Below are 16,292 nucleotides of genomic sequence, written 5' to 3'. Positions count from 1 at the left end.
AAGGTTTGGAGATCAGCAGCAGGGCAGCTCTGAGAGATGACTTTCTGAGGAGCTCACCTAAAGCTCTGCAGCTGCACCACATTTTCAATGCCTTTCTTCTCCTTTCCCCCCTAGTGTTTCAATCAGGAAAATAAATCCTTCTCCACAGAGCATCCTGGCCACAAGAAGATGCAGAGCCCAGGCAAGAAGGCAAAAAAGTCTTTACTGAATTCGTTGATACAGAAACACCTCTTGGAGTTGAAATTGAGTAACACTTGTGCATGCCTCAGGCCAGCCTCCCTCTGGCTTCTCCAGAGAGCTTTGTTTGGGTAGCTTACACACTACTGATTAAAGCAGCTTCAAGTTCAGGTCTTTCTGCATGTGGCATCAAAACCTGAAAGGAAGTTAAAATGTGAAAATGAAGAGGAAATCAGAGCAGGGAATAACTCCCCAGGCAGCCTCCAGACTCTGCAAAGGCAGCAGTGCTGCAGTTGATCCACAAAGAAAGCCACAGTGCAAGAGTCTGTGCCCAGGGGAAAGGGCTCCAGCTGCCCTTCACTGCCAGGCTGGGAGCACCCCCAGCTCACAGCTCTCACATTCCTGCTGTGGGGCTGTTTGGGTCTCTGGGGTCTGAGGATACTCTGACAACCCAGAACAAAACCTTCCTGTGTCAGTATTTATTCAGTCAGTAACTTCCAGGGCAGAACAGCAGTATTTGTTTGGGCATCTTGTGGAAAGTTACAAAAGTCCAGCAAATGCAATTGAAAGCAAAGAAAGAAAGGCAAACCTGGTGAAAAAGCTGCTGAGAGATCTTCTGACAGCTGGGGGGGGATGGGGGTGAAAAGCCAGCAGGGATAAATGAGAGAGAATTCTCCCAGCACCGGTCAGCTTTAACAGGTTCTCAGCAAGACCTTCAGAGAATCACAGAAAGGTTTGGCTTGGAAGGGAGCTCAAAGCTCACCCAGCTCCAGCCCCCTGCCACGGGCAGGGACACCTCCCCCCAGCCCAGGCTGCTCCAGGCCTCATCCAGCCTGGCCTGGAACACCTCCAGGCAGGGGACAGCCACAGCCTCCCCGGGCAGCCTGTGCCAGTGTCTCCCTCCCCTCACTGGAAAGAATTCCTTCCTCATCTCCAGCCTCAGTCTGCCCTTTTCTAGACTTTCCCATATCCAACCACAGAACTGCCCTGTTTGAGCAATGAAACTCCTGAGGGAGCAAGGTGCTTCGGGGTGCCCTGAGAGCAGAAGTGGAGACTTGGGACAGCCCACAGCCATGCCAGGTGCCAGCAGCCACAGGGCAGGCACCACATTATCTGACACTCTTAAAAACACACCCAGAACATTAAGAGAAAGGAAGAGTTCTCCACCTCAGACTCAGACATCAAAGTCATCTGTTTATTTTCAAGCCACACAGAGCTTGGAGTCCCTGCTCAGCACGGAGCAAGCAGTGCCAGCAGCACAACTGACCCAAACCCCAGCGGGTTCGTGGCCGCTCCTCATCCATTCCTCCTCACACAGCCAGGTGCCAGAAGCTGCCAAAGTGACACCAGCTGAAGCCCTTCTGCCGGGGCAGTGCCTTACCATAGCTTCACTACCTACTGAGAAGGGAGTTTTAGCCCCCTCTGAGCTGTAGGGATGTCTGACATCAACAGAAGCCTGAAGGTTTCTCTCCAGCCTCTAACGGTTTAGGTAGATTCCTCCAAAGGCTGATCCAAACTTCTCTTCCTAAACCTATCTCCTTCCACCACCATTTCAGGAAGACTTGGGGATAAAAACTGAGAGCTCACATCCACAGGACTGCAGGGGGCAAGGTCCTTCTGCATGAGCCTGGTAAAACATCTGCTTAATCACTGCAGGAAGAGCACTGCCTAGCAAGGGGACCAACATCCCTCCAGCCAGGAGCGTGGATGGTGTGTGCATGGCTGTGCTGCAGCCACCTGCAGGGTGCACACACACACAGCAGCACCAAGGACTGCACCACTGTGGCTTTCTGGACTGTTCCCAGGTTCTACACACCCTCCACAGAGCTCCACTTGGCTGATTCACCAGGACACAAAGGGCTCTGCTCAGCCCAGCAGGTTGCATTCTGCTTTCTTCAGCACAGAAGCAAAATCCACAGATTCTGCTTTCACAGACAAGTTTTCACCACCTCTCTGCTCTGCTTCCCCTCTCTACCCTCCTCCCCACCCAGAGTTCCTCTGCAAACATCTCCACAGACAATAGCCCCAACCCTGACTCTCCCAAGCTGATCAGGTTTGCAATTCTCCCCCTGCCTCCATTGCTTTAACAAATGAAACCAAGCAAGAGCTTTGCCTCTCTCAGAGCAACTCACCAGAACAGCTGCTTCCCCACCAGGAAAACCAGTGCCCCCTGAAACATTTATACTCCTTAACCTTCTACTGACAAATTAGAGCTCATTTCTAAGCAAAACTGAGCCCAAGCAGCGAGGAGCTGATGCTTCCCTCCTGCTTCAGAGCCTGGATAGCACCGAGGGTAACACCGAGGACTCCTCCCTTCCTGTCAGCGTTGTGCTGTGCTCAGGTGACTGGAAGGGGCAGGATCTGCCCAGGTTTGCTCTCACTAATCATCTTCAGCCTCCCTTACACACAGCCCACAGGAAAGCTGTGGCAGGTGCAGAGGGAGGGAGCAGAGACAGCCAAGGTCTTCAGGGAACTGCTTGAAAGGATTGGAAGCTGCAGCACAGCAGAGCAGCCAGGAGGCATTTCATGTCTCTGCACAGTCTCAGTGAATCCAATCCTCCTCTCCACCAGCAGCTCAGCACTTCACCAACTTGCTTCCTAAGGAACCCCTGCTGCAGGATCAAACTCTAGCACACAACCCAGGAGATAGAAGGAACTAAACAAAAACTTCAAAGCTATCGAGTTTAAGTGCACAGGAGCCACATTCCCCAGCCAGCCTACTGCCTCGGGTGGTCGTTTAGCAGGCAAGCAAGTGGTATAGGTTTGTCAAGCCCTAAGTAGCATCTCCTGCCTACTCCCCACTCTCCGGGAGGAGGGAATTACTTCTCCCTGTAGTACAGCAGGTAGTACTTCAAGGGGTCAGGCAAAGGCAGGCTCAAGACCTTTTCCCTCAGAAAGTTCACAGGGGGCTCTGGCTTTAGTTCAGAGGGTTTGGGATCCTCCTCCTCGGTGTCCTCGCTGTTGTTGTTGTCGTCCGAGGGGCTGGAGATGCGGCTGGCGAACACCTCCTTGTCCAGGAACACGATGGTCTCCAGCCGCCGGCGGCGCAGGCGGCGCCGCTTGAACCGCGGGGGGCTCTTCAGCCCGGGGCCGCTCCTGCTCAGGGCCTCCTGGTGGATGATCTTCTTGATGGTTCCTCTGATGGCTATGCGAGCCAGGTCCTGGAGGCTGCGAACAGCCACGGGGGCTGAAACAGAACGAGGAGAGTGAGCAGGTAAGGGGAAACCTCCCTCCAACGCAGGGTCAGAGAACGGAGGCGCTGCGGAAAGCCTGGGGCTGGAAGGGAGCTCCACCGACCACCTCCAACCCCCCGGCCAGAGCAGGTCACCCACAGCAGGTCACACAGGAATGCATCCAAACAGCTCTTGAAGGTCTCCAGAGAAGGAGACTCCACAACCTCCCTGGGCAGCCTGCTGCAGGGCTCTGAACCCTCCTGGTACAGAAGTTTCTCTTCACTTTGAGGTGGAAGTTCCTGGGTTCCAGTTTGTGTCCCCTGCCCCTTCCCCTACCACAGGACACCACTGCAAAGAGCCTGGCCCCTGCTCCTTGCCCCCCACCCTTTAGATAGAATCAACATTAGTCAGATCCCCTCTCAGCCTTCCCTTCCCCGGACTGCACAGCCCCAGGGCTCTCAGCCTTAAGTTGTATTTGTTCGACATTAAAACCAGGCCACTGGAGTTCCCTGCTGGGGTTCCAGAGCCAGCTCCATTCAGCTGCTGTCAGCTCTGATAAACTGGGCTGGAGGCTGCCAAACAAACATTTCATGACACTTTTCTCTCATTAACTGAAGAATGGGATGAAGGACAAACTCCACACTTGATGTCACATCATGGAATCACAGAATGGTCTGGCTTGGAAGGGACCTCCAAAGGTCATCCAGTCCACCCCCCCTGCAGCCAGCATCCTCCACTAGATCCTGGTGATCATTTGGAGATACAGGTGTCTTACAGACTGCACAGGTGCAGGCTCAGTGACTGAAGCCATGGCTGGTTGCTAACTCAGAGAGGGTTTATTTTCCTGCTGGAGATAACCAGACCTGAAATCCAATCAATTCTTCCATTAAATAATTCTTCCCCTCAGCAAGGCCAAGTTCTTCACTTCTGAAAGTTCAGCCTGCCCTTCAGCAGTTGCTTCAGACCCGAGTGGGTGAAACAAGGCTGGAAACCCTTTGCTAGGTGTTAATCACAGGCACATACAATAGGTCATTGTGTTAAAATCCTTCCCACCACCAGGGCTTGGAAAACTCTTCTGTCCTCAGCACCTCTTTGCTGCCAGCCTGGAAGTGCACAGCACAACTCCCGAAGCTAAAGAGGCAAAAGCTCTCGCTGCACACACATCACACCCATCTCCTGACATGCATCGACACTGCACCACAGAGCTCTGTCCTCTGCTGGGAGGTGAAAATCCTTCGACCTGAATGAAGGAATCAGAGAGACAATGCATGGAACATGCACCTGCACCACAAAGCCACCAGGCAGAGCTCGCTGAAACAGGCACTGAAAGGACCTCAGCAGCGGGAGGGCTCTGCCTGAGCTGCCTTTTGTCACGCAGACACCTTCCCGAATAGGAACAAAGCCTGACTAATCCCTCCATGGAAGTGTCTCTGCCTGCACGAGTTCTTAAGAGGCCCTTCTGCAGGGCAAGCTTAATCTGGAGATTGAGGCCACTGCCTACGACCTGCGTTTCAAACAGCTCACCAAAAACTGCTCAACTTGTCCCTCCCTCAAGCACTGCAGGTCCAGAATCATTCTGAGTTCTGGAGGGGAGAGCCTCTGGGCAGCTGAAGATGTTTGCTGACAGGGAGTGCTTGTGTATGTGTCATCCCCATGGCCTGAGAACCGTGACAGTCATCAGCCTGGGGCAAAGCAGCTGTCCCTGGGTGTGCAAAACCAGATTCCCACCAAGCTCAGGAGCAAGTTCACAAGCAATCACAACCTGAAATGAGGATTCTTGCACCAGGCCCCCACAGTTATTTTGTGGCCTGAAATTGTGCCAGGGGAGGCTTAGGTTGGAGCTCAGGAGAAAAACTCTTTCCTGAAGAGTGGTCAGGGACTGGCAGAGGCTGCCCAGGGAGGTGGCGGAGTCCCCAGCCCTGGGGGTGTGCAAGAAACCTGTGGCCCTGGCACTTGGGGCCAGGGCTTGATGGCCAGGGTGGGGTTGGGCTGATGGTTGGACTGGAGCCCCTCAGAGGCCTTTTCCAACCCCAACAACTCCAGAGTGACAAAACTGCTCAGAGCAGGAAGCAGCTGAAGTAATTCTCCCCTGAAGGATTCACAGGGATATGACAGCTGAGGAGGCAAGGTGGCCACCAAGGCCCCAGAGGCAAGGGAAGCTCCCCCCAGCCTGGAGGGTCTCTACTCACGCAAGTGCACGAGCCTGGACTTCCCTGAGTCTGCCTGGCTTGGCTGGACCAGGGGAGCAAAGGACACAGCCAGGATCTTCTTGGTCTCCCAGGCAGAAGGGCCAGTACGAGTGATCTTGGTCAGCTACAGCACAAGAAGGAGAGGATTGAACACTGTGAGAGTGGCAGGCAGGGCTCTGCACTCACACACAGGCAGACACACAGGGGCACAGGCAGGCACCCACAGGGGCACAGGCAGGCACCCACAGGGGCACAGGCAGGCACCCACAGGGGCACAGGCAGGCACCCACAGGGGCACAGGCAGGCACCCACAGGCACAGGCAGGCACCCACAGGGGCACAGGCAGGCACACACAGGGGCACAGGCAGGCACACACAGGGGCACAGAGAATGAACAAGCAATTTTTCTGCCTGGACAAGTGGTGAAAGCTACAGGAGGAAAAGTTTAAGTCACCAGCAGAGACTCTGAGGCTTTTCTGAGGACCTTGAGAACTCCTGACAAGATTAACCCCAAGGAACTCCGTCTGTGGCAACAGCAGTTTGGGTCCCCCTGCTTCCCCAGATCTTACACCCATGGAATGATTCCACTTGGAAATGCCTCCAAGGCCATCATGCCCAGCACCACCAGGCCACCACTAAGCCATGACCCTCAGCACCCCTCTCCAGGGCTCTGAAACCTCTCCAGGGCTGGGGACTCCACCACTGCCCTGGGCAGCCTGGGCCAGGCCTGGACAACCCTTTTGGGAATGAAATTGCTCCTCCTGTCCAACCTGAGCCTCCCCTGGGGAAACCTGAGGCTGTTTCTTCTCATCCTGTCACTTGCTGCTTAGCTTCAAAAGCAGTCACTTCACCCCCACAGAAAGAGGTTTTGCCCACAGCATTTCTGAATCAGTTCAGAAGGCAAAACCAACTCTGTGATGCTTCTGCTTTCCTTACATGATCCAAAGCCTCAGGAGCTTGAGGCCCTGCACTGAAGGGCTGATTTCAACAGAAGCTGAACAACACAGCCACTCCTCTGCTGTCCTGAGGCAGCTCAACACAGCTCCTGTTTATTCCTAAGCACTTCCTGAAGCTTGCTGGGTTTGCAGTGTGAGAGACACTCAGAGCAGCTAACAGCTCCTGCTCAGGCTGCTTTACCAGCACCACCCAGCAGACATCCCCTCAGCAGTGCCAGCTTCCCAGCTGGTTTCTCATCTCTCCTTTATATCCTTCCTTCTACCTAGCTGAATCTCCCCTCTGTTAGCTTAAACCACCTCCCCTTCTCCTGCTGCAACAGATGATGCAGCTCGCAGCTGATGCAGCATGCTGGCAAGTCTTTGCAGCATGGGAGCTGCTTTGCAGCAGCAGGGGGGCTGCTTTGCAGCATGGGAGCTGCTTTGCAGCAGCAGGGGAGCTGCTTTGCAGCACAGAAGCTGCTTTGCAGCAGCAGGGGAGCTGCTTTGCAGCACAGAAGCTGCTTTGCAGCAGCAGGGGAGCTGCTTTGCAGCCGCAGGGGAGCTGCTTTGCAGCACAGAAGCTGCTTTGCAGCCGCAGGGGAGCTGCTTTGCAGCATGGGAGCTGCTTTGCAGCAGCAGGGGAGCTGCTTTGCAGCATGGGAGCTGCTTTGCAGCAGCAGGGGAGCTGCTTTGCAGCACAGAAGCTGCTTTGCAGCGAGCAGCCCAGAACCAGGGACAAATGGCAGAGCCGGGGCGGTGGACTCCAGGCCTCCCTCAACTGCTGCAGAGGGGCAGGCTGAAGGAAGAGCTGCTGACCAAACTGAGAGGAGGATAAAGAACTGGAAGAGATGTAAAGATCACTCAACCTTCTCCTCCAGAGGCATGACAAGAATCCCCCCCACTTTCAAGAGGTTCTTCATGTAGTCCTCGTGCTCCTTCTGGACGCCAGCGCCGCAGTAGACGCGGTCATACTGCGTGCAGTCCGGGGAGATCTCCAGGCAGTTGCCAGTGACAAAAGATGGCTCACAGAACTCAAACCTGGCAGGGAGGGAGACAGGAAGGGAACAGGAACCTTACAACTGAGCAAAGGAACTGACAAAAATGAAACCATGGAAAAAGCAACCAGAGAGCAGTGTGAGCTGGAAGGGACCTCCCAGCAGACCAGCCTGCTCCAGGCCTCAGCCCTCCTGCCTGTGAACACTCACAGCCTTGGAGCCTCCAGAACTCCCCTGGGCAAGCTGCTCCTGTGCCTCACCACCCCCATGGGGAAGAATTTCTTCCTTGTGTCTCATCTAAACTGAGCTTCTCCCAGTCTGCAGCCACACCTCATCCTGTCCCCAGCTCTCCTTACCTCCTTCCAACACCTCAAGGCTGCTCCAAGGCCTCCCCGGAGCCTCCTCTTGTCCAGGCTGCACAGCCCCAACTCTCTCAGCCTGGCCTCACAGCAGAGAGCTTCCAGCCCTCTCATCATTGCTGTGGCCTCCTCTGGCCCTGCTCCAGCAGGTCCCTGTCTGTACTTTGCTGAGGACTCCAGAGCTGCCCCAGCACTGCAGGGGAGGTCTCAGCAGAGCACAGCAGAGGGGCAGAATCCCCTCCCTGCCCCTGCTGCCCATGCTGCTGGGGCTCAGCCCAGGACAGGCTGAGGATGGGGCTGGGCTGGGAGTCCATGCTGTTATCTATGCAGAAGCAGCATCCATGCCAAAACACTTTCAGTCTGCTGCCAGCATCAAGAGCACTCAGCCCCTGCCATCAGCAGCTCTCCAGTACAGCAGAAACAGCACCAGGCTGAGGAGTTCAGATTCCAGCATGTCACAACTTTCATTCTCTTCCTCCCACAGAGGAGCACTGTCAGGTGTCCAGAGACACTTCCCTGTTGGAACACACTGAGAGGGATCCAAACCCATGACAGGCACAACCTTCCTGGCTGAGGCTGCTGCTGGCAGTGGTTATCTTGCTGCAAAGTTATTACTTGTGACAGCAAACTGAGGGCTCTAAGGAAGAGCACAAACCAAAGGCCAAGCAGCTTTAGTACCAACTCCATCATCATAAAACTACCTTCTCATTTTAAGCCAGCCTTTGTCTTCCCCTCAGATAAAATAGGAGTCCAAGACAGTGATCAGTTCATATCCTTCTGACAAGCAGACCCCTGGTCACAAACCTAACTGCTGTAGAATCAGAGAATTGTTGGGGTTGGAGAAGCCCTCTGAGATCATCCAGCCCAAGCATCAGCCCAACAGCACCCTGGCCACCAAACCATGGCCCCAGAGCCACGGCCACAGGTTTCTTGAACACCTCCAGGGCTGGGGACTCCACTCCCTGGGCAGCCTGTGTCAGTCCCTGACCACTCTTGCAGGAAAGAAACCCTGCCCTGGCACAATTTCAGGCCATTTCCTCTTATTCTGTCACCTGAGAGGAGGGGGATGAATGAGACAAACCCCACCTCACCCCAACCACCTCGCAGGGAGCTGCAGGGAGCAGAGATCTCCTCTCAGCCTCCTCTTCTCCAGGCTCACAACCCCAGCTCCTGGCATTACCTGCCAGTTTCCAGCTGTTACCTGCAAGTGCATTTCCAATTCAACAACCCTCCCCAGCTCCCCCTAAGCTCTGCAGCTCCCCTCCTAAGAGCACTGAGCACTCTCCTGCACCACACAGAGCAGCAGCAGAGGTCACAGGCTGCAGCTCAGCAAGCCCAGGGAGCCAGAATCCTCAGATCACCCTGGATGCAGAGCTGCCACACAGCAGCAAGAGCTGCTGTGGCCAAAGCCAGTGCAGAAGGGGGAGGCAGGATCCCCTGCTCTCACCTGTCAAAGCTGTCACTGGTTCTGATGAAGAAGTCCAGCTTCTGCTTGGCGTACTCGGTGACGTCGGAGTGCAGCTCCACGCCGTGGTTGACGCCGAAGGGACCTGCGGGCGCAGCGCGCTGAGCAAGGGAGAGCCAGCACACAGCACCTGGCACACAGCACCTGGCACACAGCACCTGGCACACAGCACCTGGCACACAGCACCTGGCAGCATGGAGAGCCCTGGGGTGCCCCCAGGACAGACTGCTCCCCCAGTGCCCCAGTGGGGCCTGCAACCCTTCACCTGCCACCTCTGGTTCTGAACCCCGTCCTCTCAAGCAGGCAGGGAATCCCTCTGCAGGAGAGATGTTGATGTTCCTGCTGGGAAAGTGACCCCCTGGAGAAAATCCCAGGGGAGAGCACTGACCTCTGTCTTTTAACCTCCCTCTAAAAGAAAAAACTTCCTGCTCTTTCTACACCCTTTTACATGGCAAAAGCCTCAGGGGAAGCAGAAGGGCTACCAGACACTGTCCCAGCAGCAAAACTGTGCTGAGGAACACAGAAGCTGTTCAGCATTTCACAGCCAGAACTGACTCCATAGCTTCCAAAACTACAACAGAGTTCAGAAGCCTTGGGGTTACCTGCTGGCATCCTGGGTAACCCCAACACATCACTAAGGGGAGGTGGGAGTGAGGCTCCATCCTGACCACAGCAAATGTTTCAGCAGCTAGAACTGGTGATACCTCCCCAGGAGGGAAACACTGAATCACAGACTGCTTCGGGTTGGCAGAGACCTCTGCAGGCAGGGGGGCATCCCCAAGCAGAGCAGGTTGCTCACAGCCACAACCAACCTGGCCTGCACTGGTGCCAGGCATGGGGCAGCTCAGGCCAGGCTCTCACCACCCTCAGTGTCAAACACTTCTCCCTTCTCTCCACTCTGAATCTCCTCCTTTAGTTCAAACCATCTCCCCTCGGCCTGGCCCAACAGGCCCTGCTCAAAAGTCTGTCCCCAGCTTTCTTCTGGCCCCTTTATGCACTGCAAGGCCACCAGGAGGTCTCCTTGAAGCCTTCTCTCCTCCAGGCTGCCCAACCCCAACTCTCTCAGCCTGGCTCACAGCAGAGGGCTTCCAGCAGTGCCAGCATTGCTATGGCCTCCCCTGGCCCTGCTCCATGTCTGTGCTGAGGACTCCAGAGCTGGCCCCAGCCCTGCAGGCAGAGTCTCAGCAGGGTGCAGCAGAGGGGCAGAATCCCCTCCCTCCACCTGCTGCCCATGCTGCTGGGGATCAGCCCAGGACTGGGCTGGCTCTGGGCTGGGAGCACTCTTGTACCCTGTGGTCATTTGCTCTCCACTCTGCAGCACAACTGCTGACTGAGACACATCAGGCTGACTGCAGTTGTGTAACTGCACTGTGATGCTGTGTGCCCCCTGCAGATGTGGGCACAAAGCCAGCTCCAGTTCATGGACTGCTTTCCAGAGGTCATCCCCACCCCTGTGCTGGGAGGAGTCAGAACTGGATCTCAAACATGCTTCAGTCTAGACAGGGCAGTGTGGATAGGAGCCTGGCATGGAGAAGGCTGCTCCTGGGGGCATGCTCAGCGCCAGTGTGACGATGGCACTGCTGCCCCTGGGCTGGGCTCTTGCTTGGGCAGAAATGAACCCAAGTTTGTGCCCAGGCTCAGAGGAATCTTCTACAGCCACTCATGTGGCTACACTGCCCCTTCTGAACTGACACAGCAATCTGGGTCCCATCCAGCTCCAGAGAGAAGGCTGCGAGGTGCTGGTGAAGGTGCTCCTCATGCCCCTGCCTGCTCCTCGGTTTCAGCCCCTGAGGAACGCTTCACTGCCACTTCCAAAACCTCTTTTTCCACCTAGTGCAAACGATTAAGAGGACTGAAAAGTTATTTACCCAGGATGAGTCCAACCATAGAGCTCAGATAACCAGTGCCACTGCCAAGATTCAGAAAGGACAGCCCTGGCTGCAGGTCCAAAGCCTCCATCACCTCAGAGTAAATGCACGGCGCCGAGAGATGGATGTTGCCGTGCTTCCAGGCCAGATCCTTGTAGGCATTGTCCTTGAACTCCTCCAGGTAGTAATCGGCTCTGTCGATGGCTCGGAAGGCCTGCTCCACCAGCTCCGTCCGGATGTACTGCGCCTCCTTCAGGTTGTCAATCAGCTCATCGTTGTCCTCGCCGGCGCTCACCGCACCTCCCATCCTCGGCAGCTGGCCTGCAGCCCTGAAACTGACAGAGCCATGAGGAAGGTGAGGCACAGAACGGGCAGCTGGCCTCGCCGGGGCACTCTGAGACCTTCAGGCGCTCTAGGGACCAGCAGCAGCAGCTCACCAGCCCCAGCAGCAGCAGCTCACCAGCCCCAGCAGCAGCAGCTCACCAGCCCCAGCAGCAGCAGCTCACCAGCCCCAGCAGCAGCAGCTCACCAGCCCCAGCAGCAGCAGCTCACCAGCCCCAGCAGCAGCAGCTCACCAGCCCCAGCAGCAGCAGCTCACCAGCCCCAGCAGCAGCAGCTCACCAGCCCCAGCAGCAGCAGCAGCAGCAGCAGCTCACCAGCCCCAGCAGCAGCAGCAGCAGCAGCAGCTCACCAGCCCCAGCAGCAGCTCACCAGCCCCAGCAGCAGCTCACCAGCCCCAGCAGCAGCTCACCAGCCCCAGCAGCAGCTCACCAGCCCCAGCAGCAGCTCACCAGCCCCAGCAGCAGCTCACCAGCCCCAGCAGCAGCTCACCAGCCCCAGCAGCAGCTCACCAGCCCCAGCAGCAGCTCACCAGCCCCAGCAGCAGCTCACCAGCCCCAGCAGCAGCTCACCAGCCCCAGCAGCAGCTCACCAGCCCCAGCAGCAGCTCACCAGCCCCAGCAGCAGCTCACCAGCCCCAGCAGCAGCTCACCAGCCCCAGCAGCAGCTCACCAGCCCCAGCAGCAGCTCACCAGCCCCAGCAGCAGCAGCAGCTCACCAGCCCCAGCAGCAGCAGCAGCTCACCAGCCCCAGCAGCAGCAGCAGCTCACCAGCCCCAGCAGCAGCAGCAGCTCACCAGCCCCAGCCCCAGCAGCAGCAGCAGCTCACCAGCCCCAGCCCCAGCAGCAGCAGCAGCTCACCAGCCCCAGCAGCAGCTCACCAGCCCCAGCAGCAGCTCACCAGCCCCAGCCCCAGCAGCAGCTCACCAGCCCCAGCAGCAGCAGCAGCTCACCAGCCCCAGCAGCAGCAGCAGCAGCTCACCAGCCCCAGCAGCAGCTCACCAGCCCCAGCAGCAGCTCACCAGCCCCAGCAGCAGCAGCAGCTCACCAGCCCCAGCAGCAGCAGCAGCAGCTCACCAGCCCCAGCAGCAGCTCACCAGCCCCAGCAGCAGCTCACCAGCCCCAGCAGCAGCTCACCAGCCCCAGCCCCAGCAGCAGCAGCAGCAGCTCACCAGCCCCAGCAGCAGCAGCTCACCAGCCCCAGCAGCAGCTCACCAGCCCCAGCAGCAGCAGCTCACCAGCCCCAGCAGCAGCAGCTCACCAGCCCCAGCAGCAGCAGCTCACCAGCCCCAGCAGCAGCTCACCAGCCCCAGCAGCAGCTCACCAGCCCCAGCAGCAGCTCACCAGCCCCAGCAGCAGCAGCTCACCAGCCCCAGCAGCAGCAGCTCACCAGCCCCAGCAGCAGCAGCTCACCAGCCCCAGCAGCAGCAGCTCACCAGCCCCAGCAGCAGCAGCAGCTCACCAGCCCCAGCAGCAGCAGCAGCTCACCAGCCCCAGCAGCAGCAGCAGCTCACCAGCCCCAGCAGCAGCAGCTCACCAGCCCCAGCAGCAGCAGCTCACCAGCCCCAGCAGCAGCAGCTCACCAGCCCCAGCAGCAGCAGCTCACCAGCCCCAGCAGCAGCAGCTCACCAGCCCCAGCAGCAGCAGCTCACCAGCCCCAGCAGCAGCAGCTCACCAGCCCCAGCAGCAGCTCCATCCACCCCTACCCGGACAATGAAGACCACAAGGCAGCAGAGCTGGCACGGAGCAGCTGACACGGGTGGGAAAGCCACACCAGACACGTGCAATGCCTGCTTCAAACACCACCAAGGCTTTACTACCACATCAGCTTTTCCACTGAAGCCTTTTATATCAAGGATTATTCCTGTGCTCACAGGCCGTTTTTCACTGCAAATCCAGCCAGCAGTGCAAGTCTGGCTTGCCTGTTGGAACTCCTGCCACACAGGGACTTCCTATCCCCAGCAGTGCTGGGGGGAAACTGAGAGACTAAGGCATGGGCAGAAAGAAGCTGAAAAGTCTCCAGTTTTCTTTTCACAGAGGTTAAAACAACTCAGAGCCAGAGAAAAAGCTTCAGCAAATGCAGTTTGACACAACTCATCCTCAGAGCTGGAGCCACCCTCACTGGTAAAGCACTGGCAGCAACAGCAGAGTTTCCCCTGAAGCCTGTGGAACTCCTTAGGGCTGAACCCTGAGATGAGCCAACCCTCAACATGGAAACTCTTCAGTGCCAGATCTATGAACTACAAACACTTCTGAATTCACCAACATGGTCACCTCCAGCAGCCCAGCCAGGCTGGCCCACATGGAGGGAAGGGAAGTAAACACCTTCCTCGGCTGTGCACTGCACTGAGCAGAGCTGCAGGCTTCCTGTATGCAACACCTGCAGGTTTGGGAGGAAAAGGGGGAGGGGGAGAACAGCTCAGAATTTAGCAGCCCACACTAACCCAGCTTTCCTTCCCTTCCCATGTCTTAACAAACTAAACCCTTTGCAGAAAGCAGGAGGTGGTTTATTTCTGAAGGCACTGCTTTCCTCTGCTCGCAATAACCACCGAGGCAGCAGCTCCAGAGCTCATTCCTGCCCAGAGCTAAATTGTTGGGCTGTGTTTGTTCCAGTCAGCAAGAGCAAATTACACACTTTCAACTCGCAGAGGAAACAAAGGAAAGCTGAAGGAGCCTGAGGAAGTGTCACAGCCATTGGAGTAGCACCCATCCTACCTGTGGAGACACACAAAGCAGGGCAGGCTCAGGCAGGGAGCTCCTCAAGGCTCAAACGCAGCAATCCAGCTCAGGAAGAAAACCTAAACAGAACTCCACCCCTCCCCTTTCTGTACTTACTCCTTCATCTTCCCTGCAATAAAGTGATTGTCTTTTGCCACTTCACAGGGGAAAGGCAACCAGCTGAATCCCTAGGTGGGTTCAGCAACCACCAGGGCTCTTTGTTGTTGTTCTCCTCTCTGCACACATCCAGCTGCTCATCCCTTTGCTCAGGATGCTTTATGCAACATCCTGCACTCACTCCCTTCCCTGAGGGTGCTGATTCCCTTGACTTTCCTTTGTGTGTTCTGTTCTTAGGCTTCCTGGGCTCCTTCCACTCCAGCTCTTTTTGTTATGAAGCACACATTCAATGATGTAAATTTGAACCTGAGGTGTGCGCTTTTAGACCCAAAGCAGGAACCAAGAGGTGTGCCTTCAACAGTGCTCTGCTCTGGCTCTCACACGAGCTTTCCCCACTGCACACACCTGGGACAAGTGGTCCAACCTGGTGTTAGCTCAGCTAAGAGATCAGCAACTGCTCCTCCATGCTGCACAACATGGGAGAGCTTTTCTACCGAGATCAAGGACTATCCAAGCCTTGGCAGGTGTCAGAGCCTCCTGAAACACTTCTACTGGTGAGAAAATGCACATTTTAGATGCAGAAAAGAGAACTCTGAAGTGTTAATTCCCCTTGGGATAATCCCACACACTGCTCAACCTTGTTTCCCTTCTCCTGTTGGAGTAGGGCTTGGTTTTAACCAGCTTTTCAAGATCTCTCCCTCCACAGGATCAAAGCTCACAGCAAAACAAACCCTGCCCATCAGCTGCTCCCAACGCAGGTGTCCAACCGAGCAGCCTTTCGGTGCTGAAACATCTCAATTACATGTTGCAATCTTTCCCTTCAACCAAACCAAAACAAACAAAGGAGAAAGGGAAAAGCCCCAGACAAGTCTGAGAAGAGAAGCTGCCTTCAGAGGCCCGGAGCAACAGGCTGGATGTAAAGCGATTGCCTCCAAGGCAAACAGCGGCAGATGCACAAGGGAAGACTGCAAACAATGCACAGCTCTTCACCCCAGCACGTTCCCAGGGCAATCCCTGCTCTGCCGTACAGGCTGCAGGAGGCACAGAGGTGAAGCTGTTTGCCGCTTAAAAAAGAACTGCAGCTGGCAGCGTTCAGCCTGATCCCTTCCAGCCCTCTCAGGCGAGGGTTAAACGACAGCCCCACAGCACAGCTCAGCCACCGCCTGCTGCAGCCCCGGAGAGCGGCGGGGAGCGGGAGGGCGCTGCAGCCGAGCACGGTGTGGATGACCTCCCTCGCTTCCCCTGCACCGGCGGAGCCCCCGCGCTGCCCTGGCGGGGAGCAGGTGTCACGGACACGGACACGCGGGGAAGGCCCTGGCCCCACCTCAGAGCAGCTCTCGGCAGCGGCAGGAGCCGGAGCGCCGGAGGAAAGCCGCGGGGGGATCCGCGGCCCCAGGGGCAGCACCGAGGGGCAGCGTCTGAGGTCCTCGGGGGGGACGCAGCGGCCCCCGGAGCTCAGATCGGACCAGCACCAGCCGCAGCTCCGCGCACAGGATGTCTCCCCGCCCGCAGCCGTACCTGATCCGCGGCACGGCTCGGCGCGGCTCGGCGCAGCTCGGCACGGCTCGGCACAGCGCGGCGCAGCTCGGCACGGCTCGGCACGGCTCGGCACGGCTCGCCCCGGTCCGCCCCGCTGCGCCCCGGCTCGCCCCGCGCCGGCCCCGCCGCGCTCCGCAGCTGTAAACACAGCCCCAGCTGAGCGCCCGAGCCGCCGCTGCGCGTGCGCGGCCTGCACCACGGCCAGCGAGGGGGCAGCCGGGAGCAGACCATCGCGGCCCGGCGGGGGGCGCTCTCTGGGCGCTACCAGGCAGGGCCGGGGGGCGCAGGCTGTACCACCGTGGGACGGGGCGAGGGGAAGCGTTGAGTACCCGAGGGGTGATCTCCTTGGGACACTGGTGAGCCTGCGGTGTTTCCTCCTGTTCAAGATGGACAATGCTGTCCTGGGGTGAATCGAGAAGA

The 16,292-nt window shown here is 57.3% G+C and overlaps 1 protein-coding gene across 2 annotated transcripts; it reads right to left on the bottom strand.

Moving 5' to 3' along the window:
* Nucleotides 1-183: 183 nt before the first annotated feature.
* On the bottom strand, nucleotides 184-16,039 carry PCMTD2 (protein-L-isoaspartate (D-aspartate) O-methyltransferase domain containing 2). 2 transcript variants are annotated; one of them, XM_068150352.1, is made up of 6 exons: nucleotides 15,852-16,039; nucleotides 11,161-11,495; nucleotides 9,275-9,377; nucleotides 7,340-7,511; nucleotides 5,540-5,663; nucleotides 184-3,364 (listed from the first exon to the last, which is right to left on the bottom strand). In XM_068150352.1, exons 2-6 carry the CDS (start codon nucleotides 11,465-11,467, stop codon nucleotides 2,997-2,999), a joined length of 1,074 nt encoding a protein of 357 aa, XP_068006453.1. In that variant the 5' UTR covers nucleotides 11,468-11,495; nucleotides 15,852-16,039; the 3' UTR covers nucleotides 184-2,996. The 2 variants fall into 2 exon arrangements, with proteins under 2 accessions (XP_068006453.1, XP_068006452.1); XM_068150351.1 differs by lacking the exon at nucleotides 15,852-16,039 and adding an exon at nucleotides 14,334-15,198.
* Nucleotides 16,040-16,292: the final 253 nt, after the last annotated feature.

This window comes from Melanerpes formicivorus, unplaced genomic scaffold (genome assembly GCF_026170545.1).
Source record: "Melanerpes formicivorus ecotype bairdi unplaced genomic scaffold, bMelFor1.0.p_v2 SCAF_19, whole genome shotgun sequence".
Lineage (NCBI taxonomy): Eukaryota > Metazoa > Chordata > Aves > Piciformes > Picidae > Melanerpes > Melanerpes formicivorus.
This window is presented reverse-complemented; position numbering and strand designations above follow the sequence as displayed.

Coding starts and splice junctions, on each gene's coding strand:
- PCMTD2 (XM_068150351.1), bottom strand. Junction 9,378..11,160: donor TATGGTTGGACTCATCCTGG/GTAAATAACTTT, acceptor CTGCGCCCGCAG/GTCCCTTCGGCGTCAACCAC. Junction 7,512..9,274: donor ACCAGTGACAGCTTTGACAG/GTGAGAGCAGGG, acceptor CCTCCCTGCCAG/GTTTGAGTTCTGTGAGCCAT.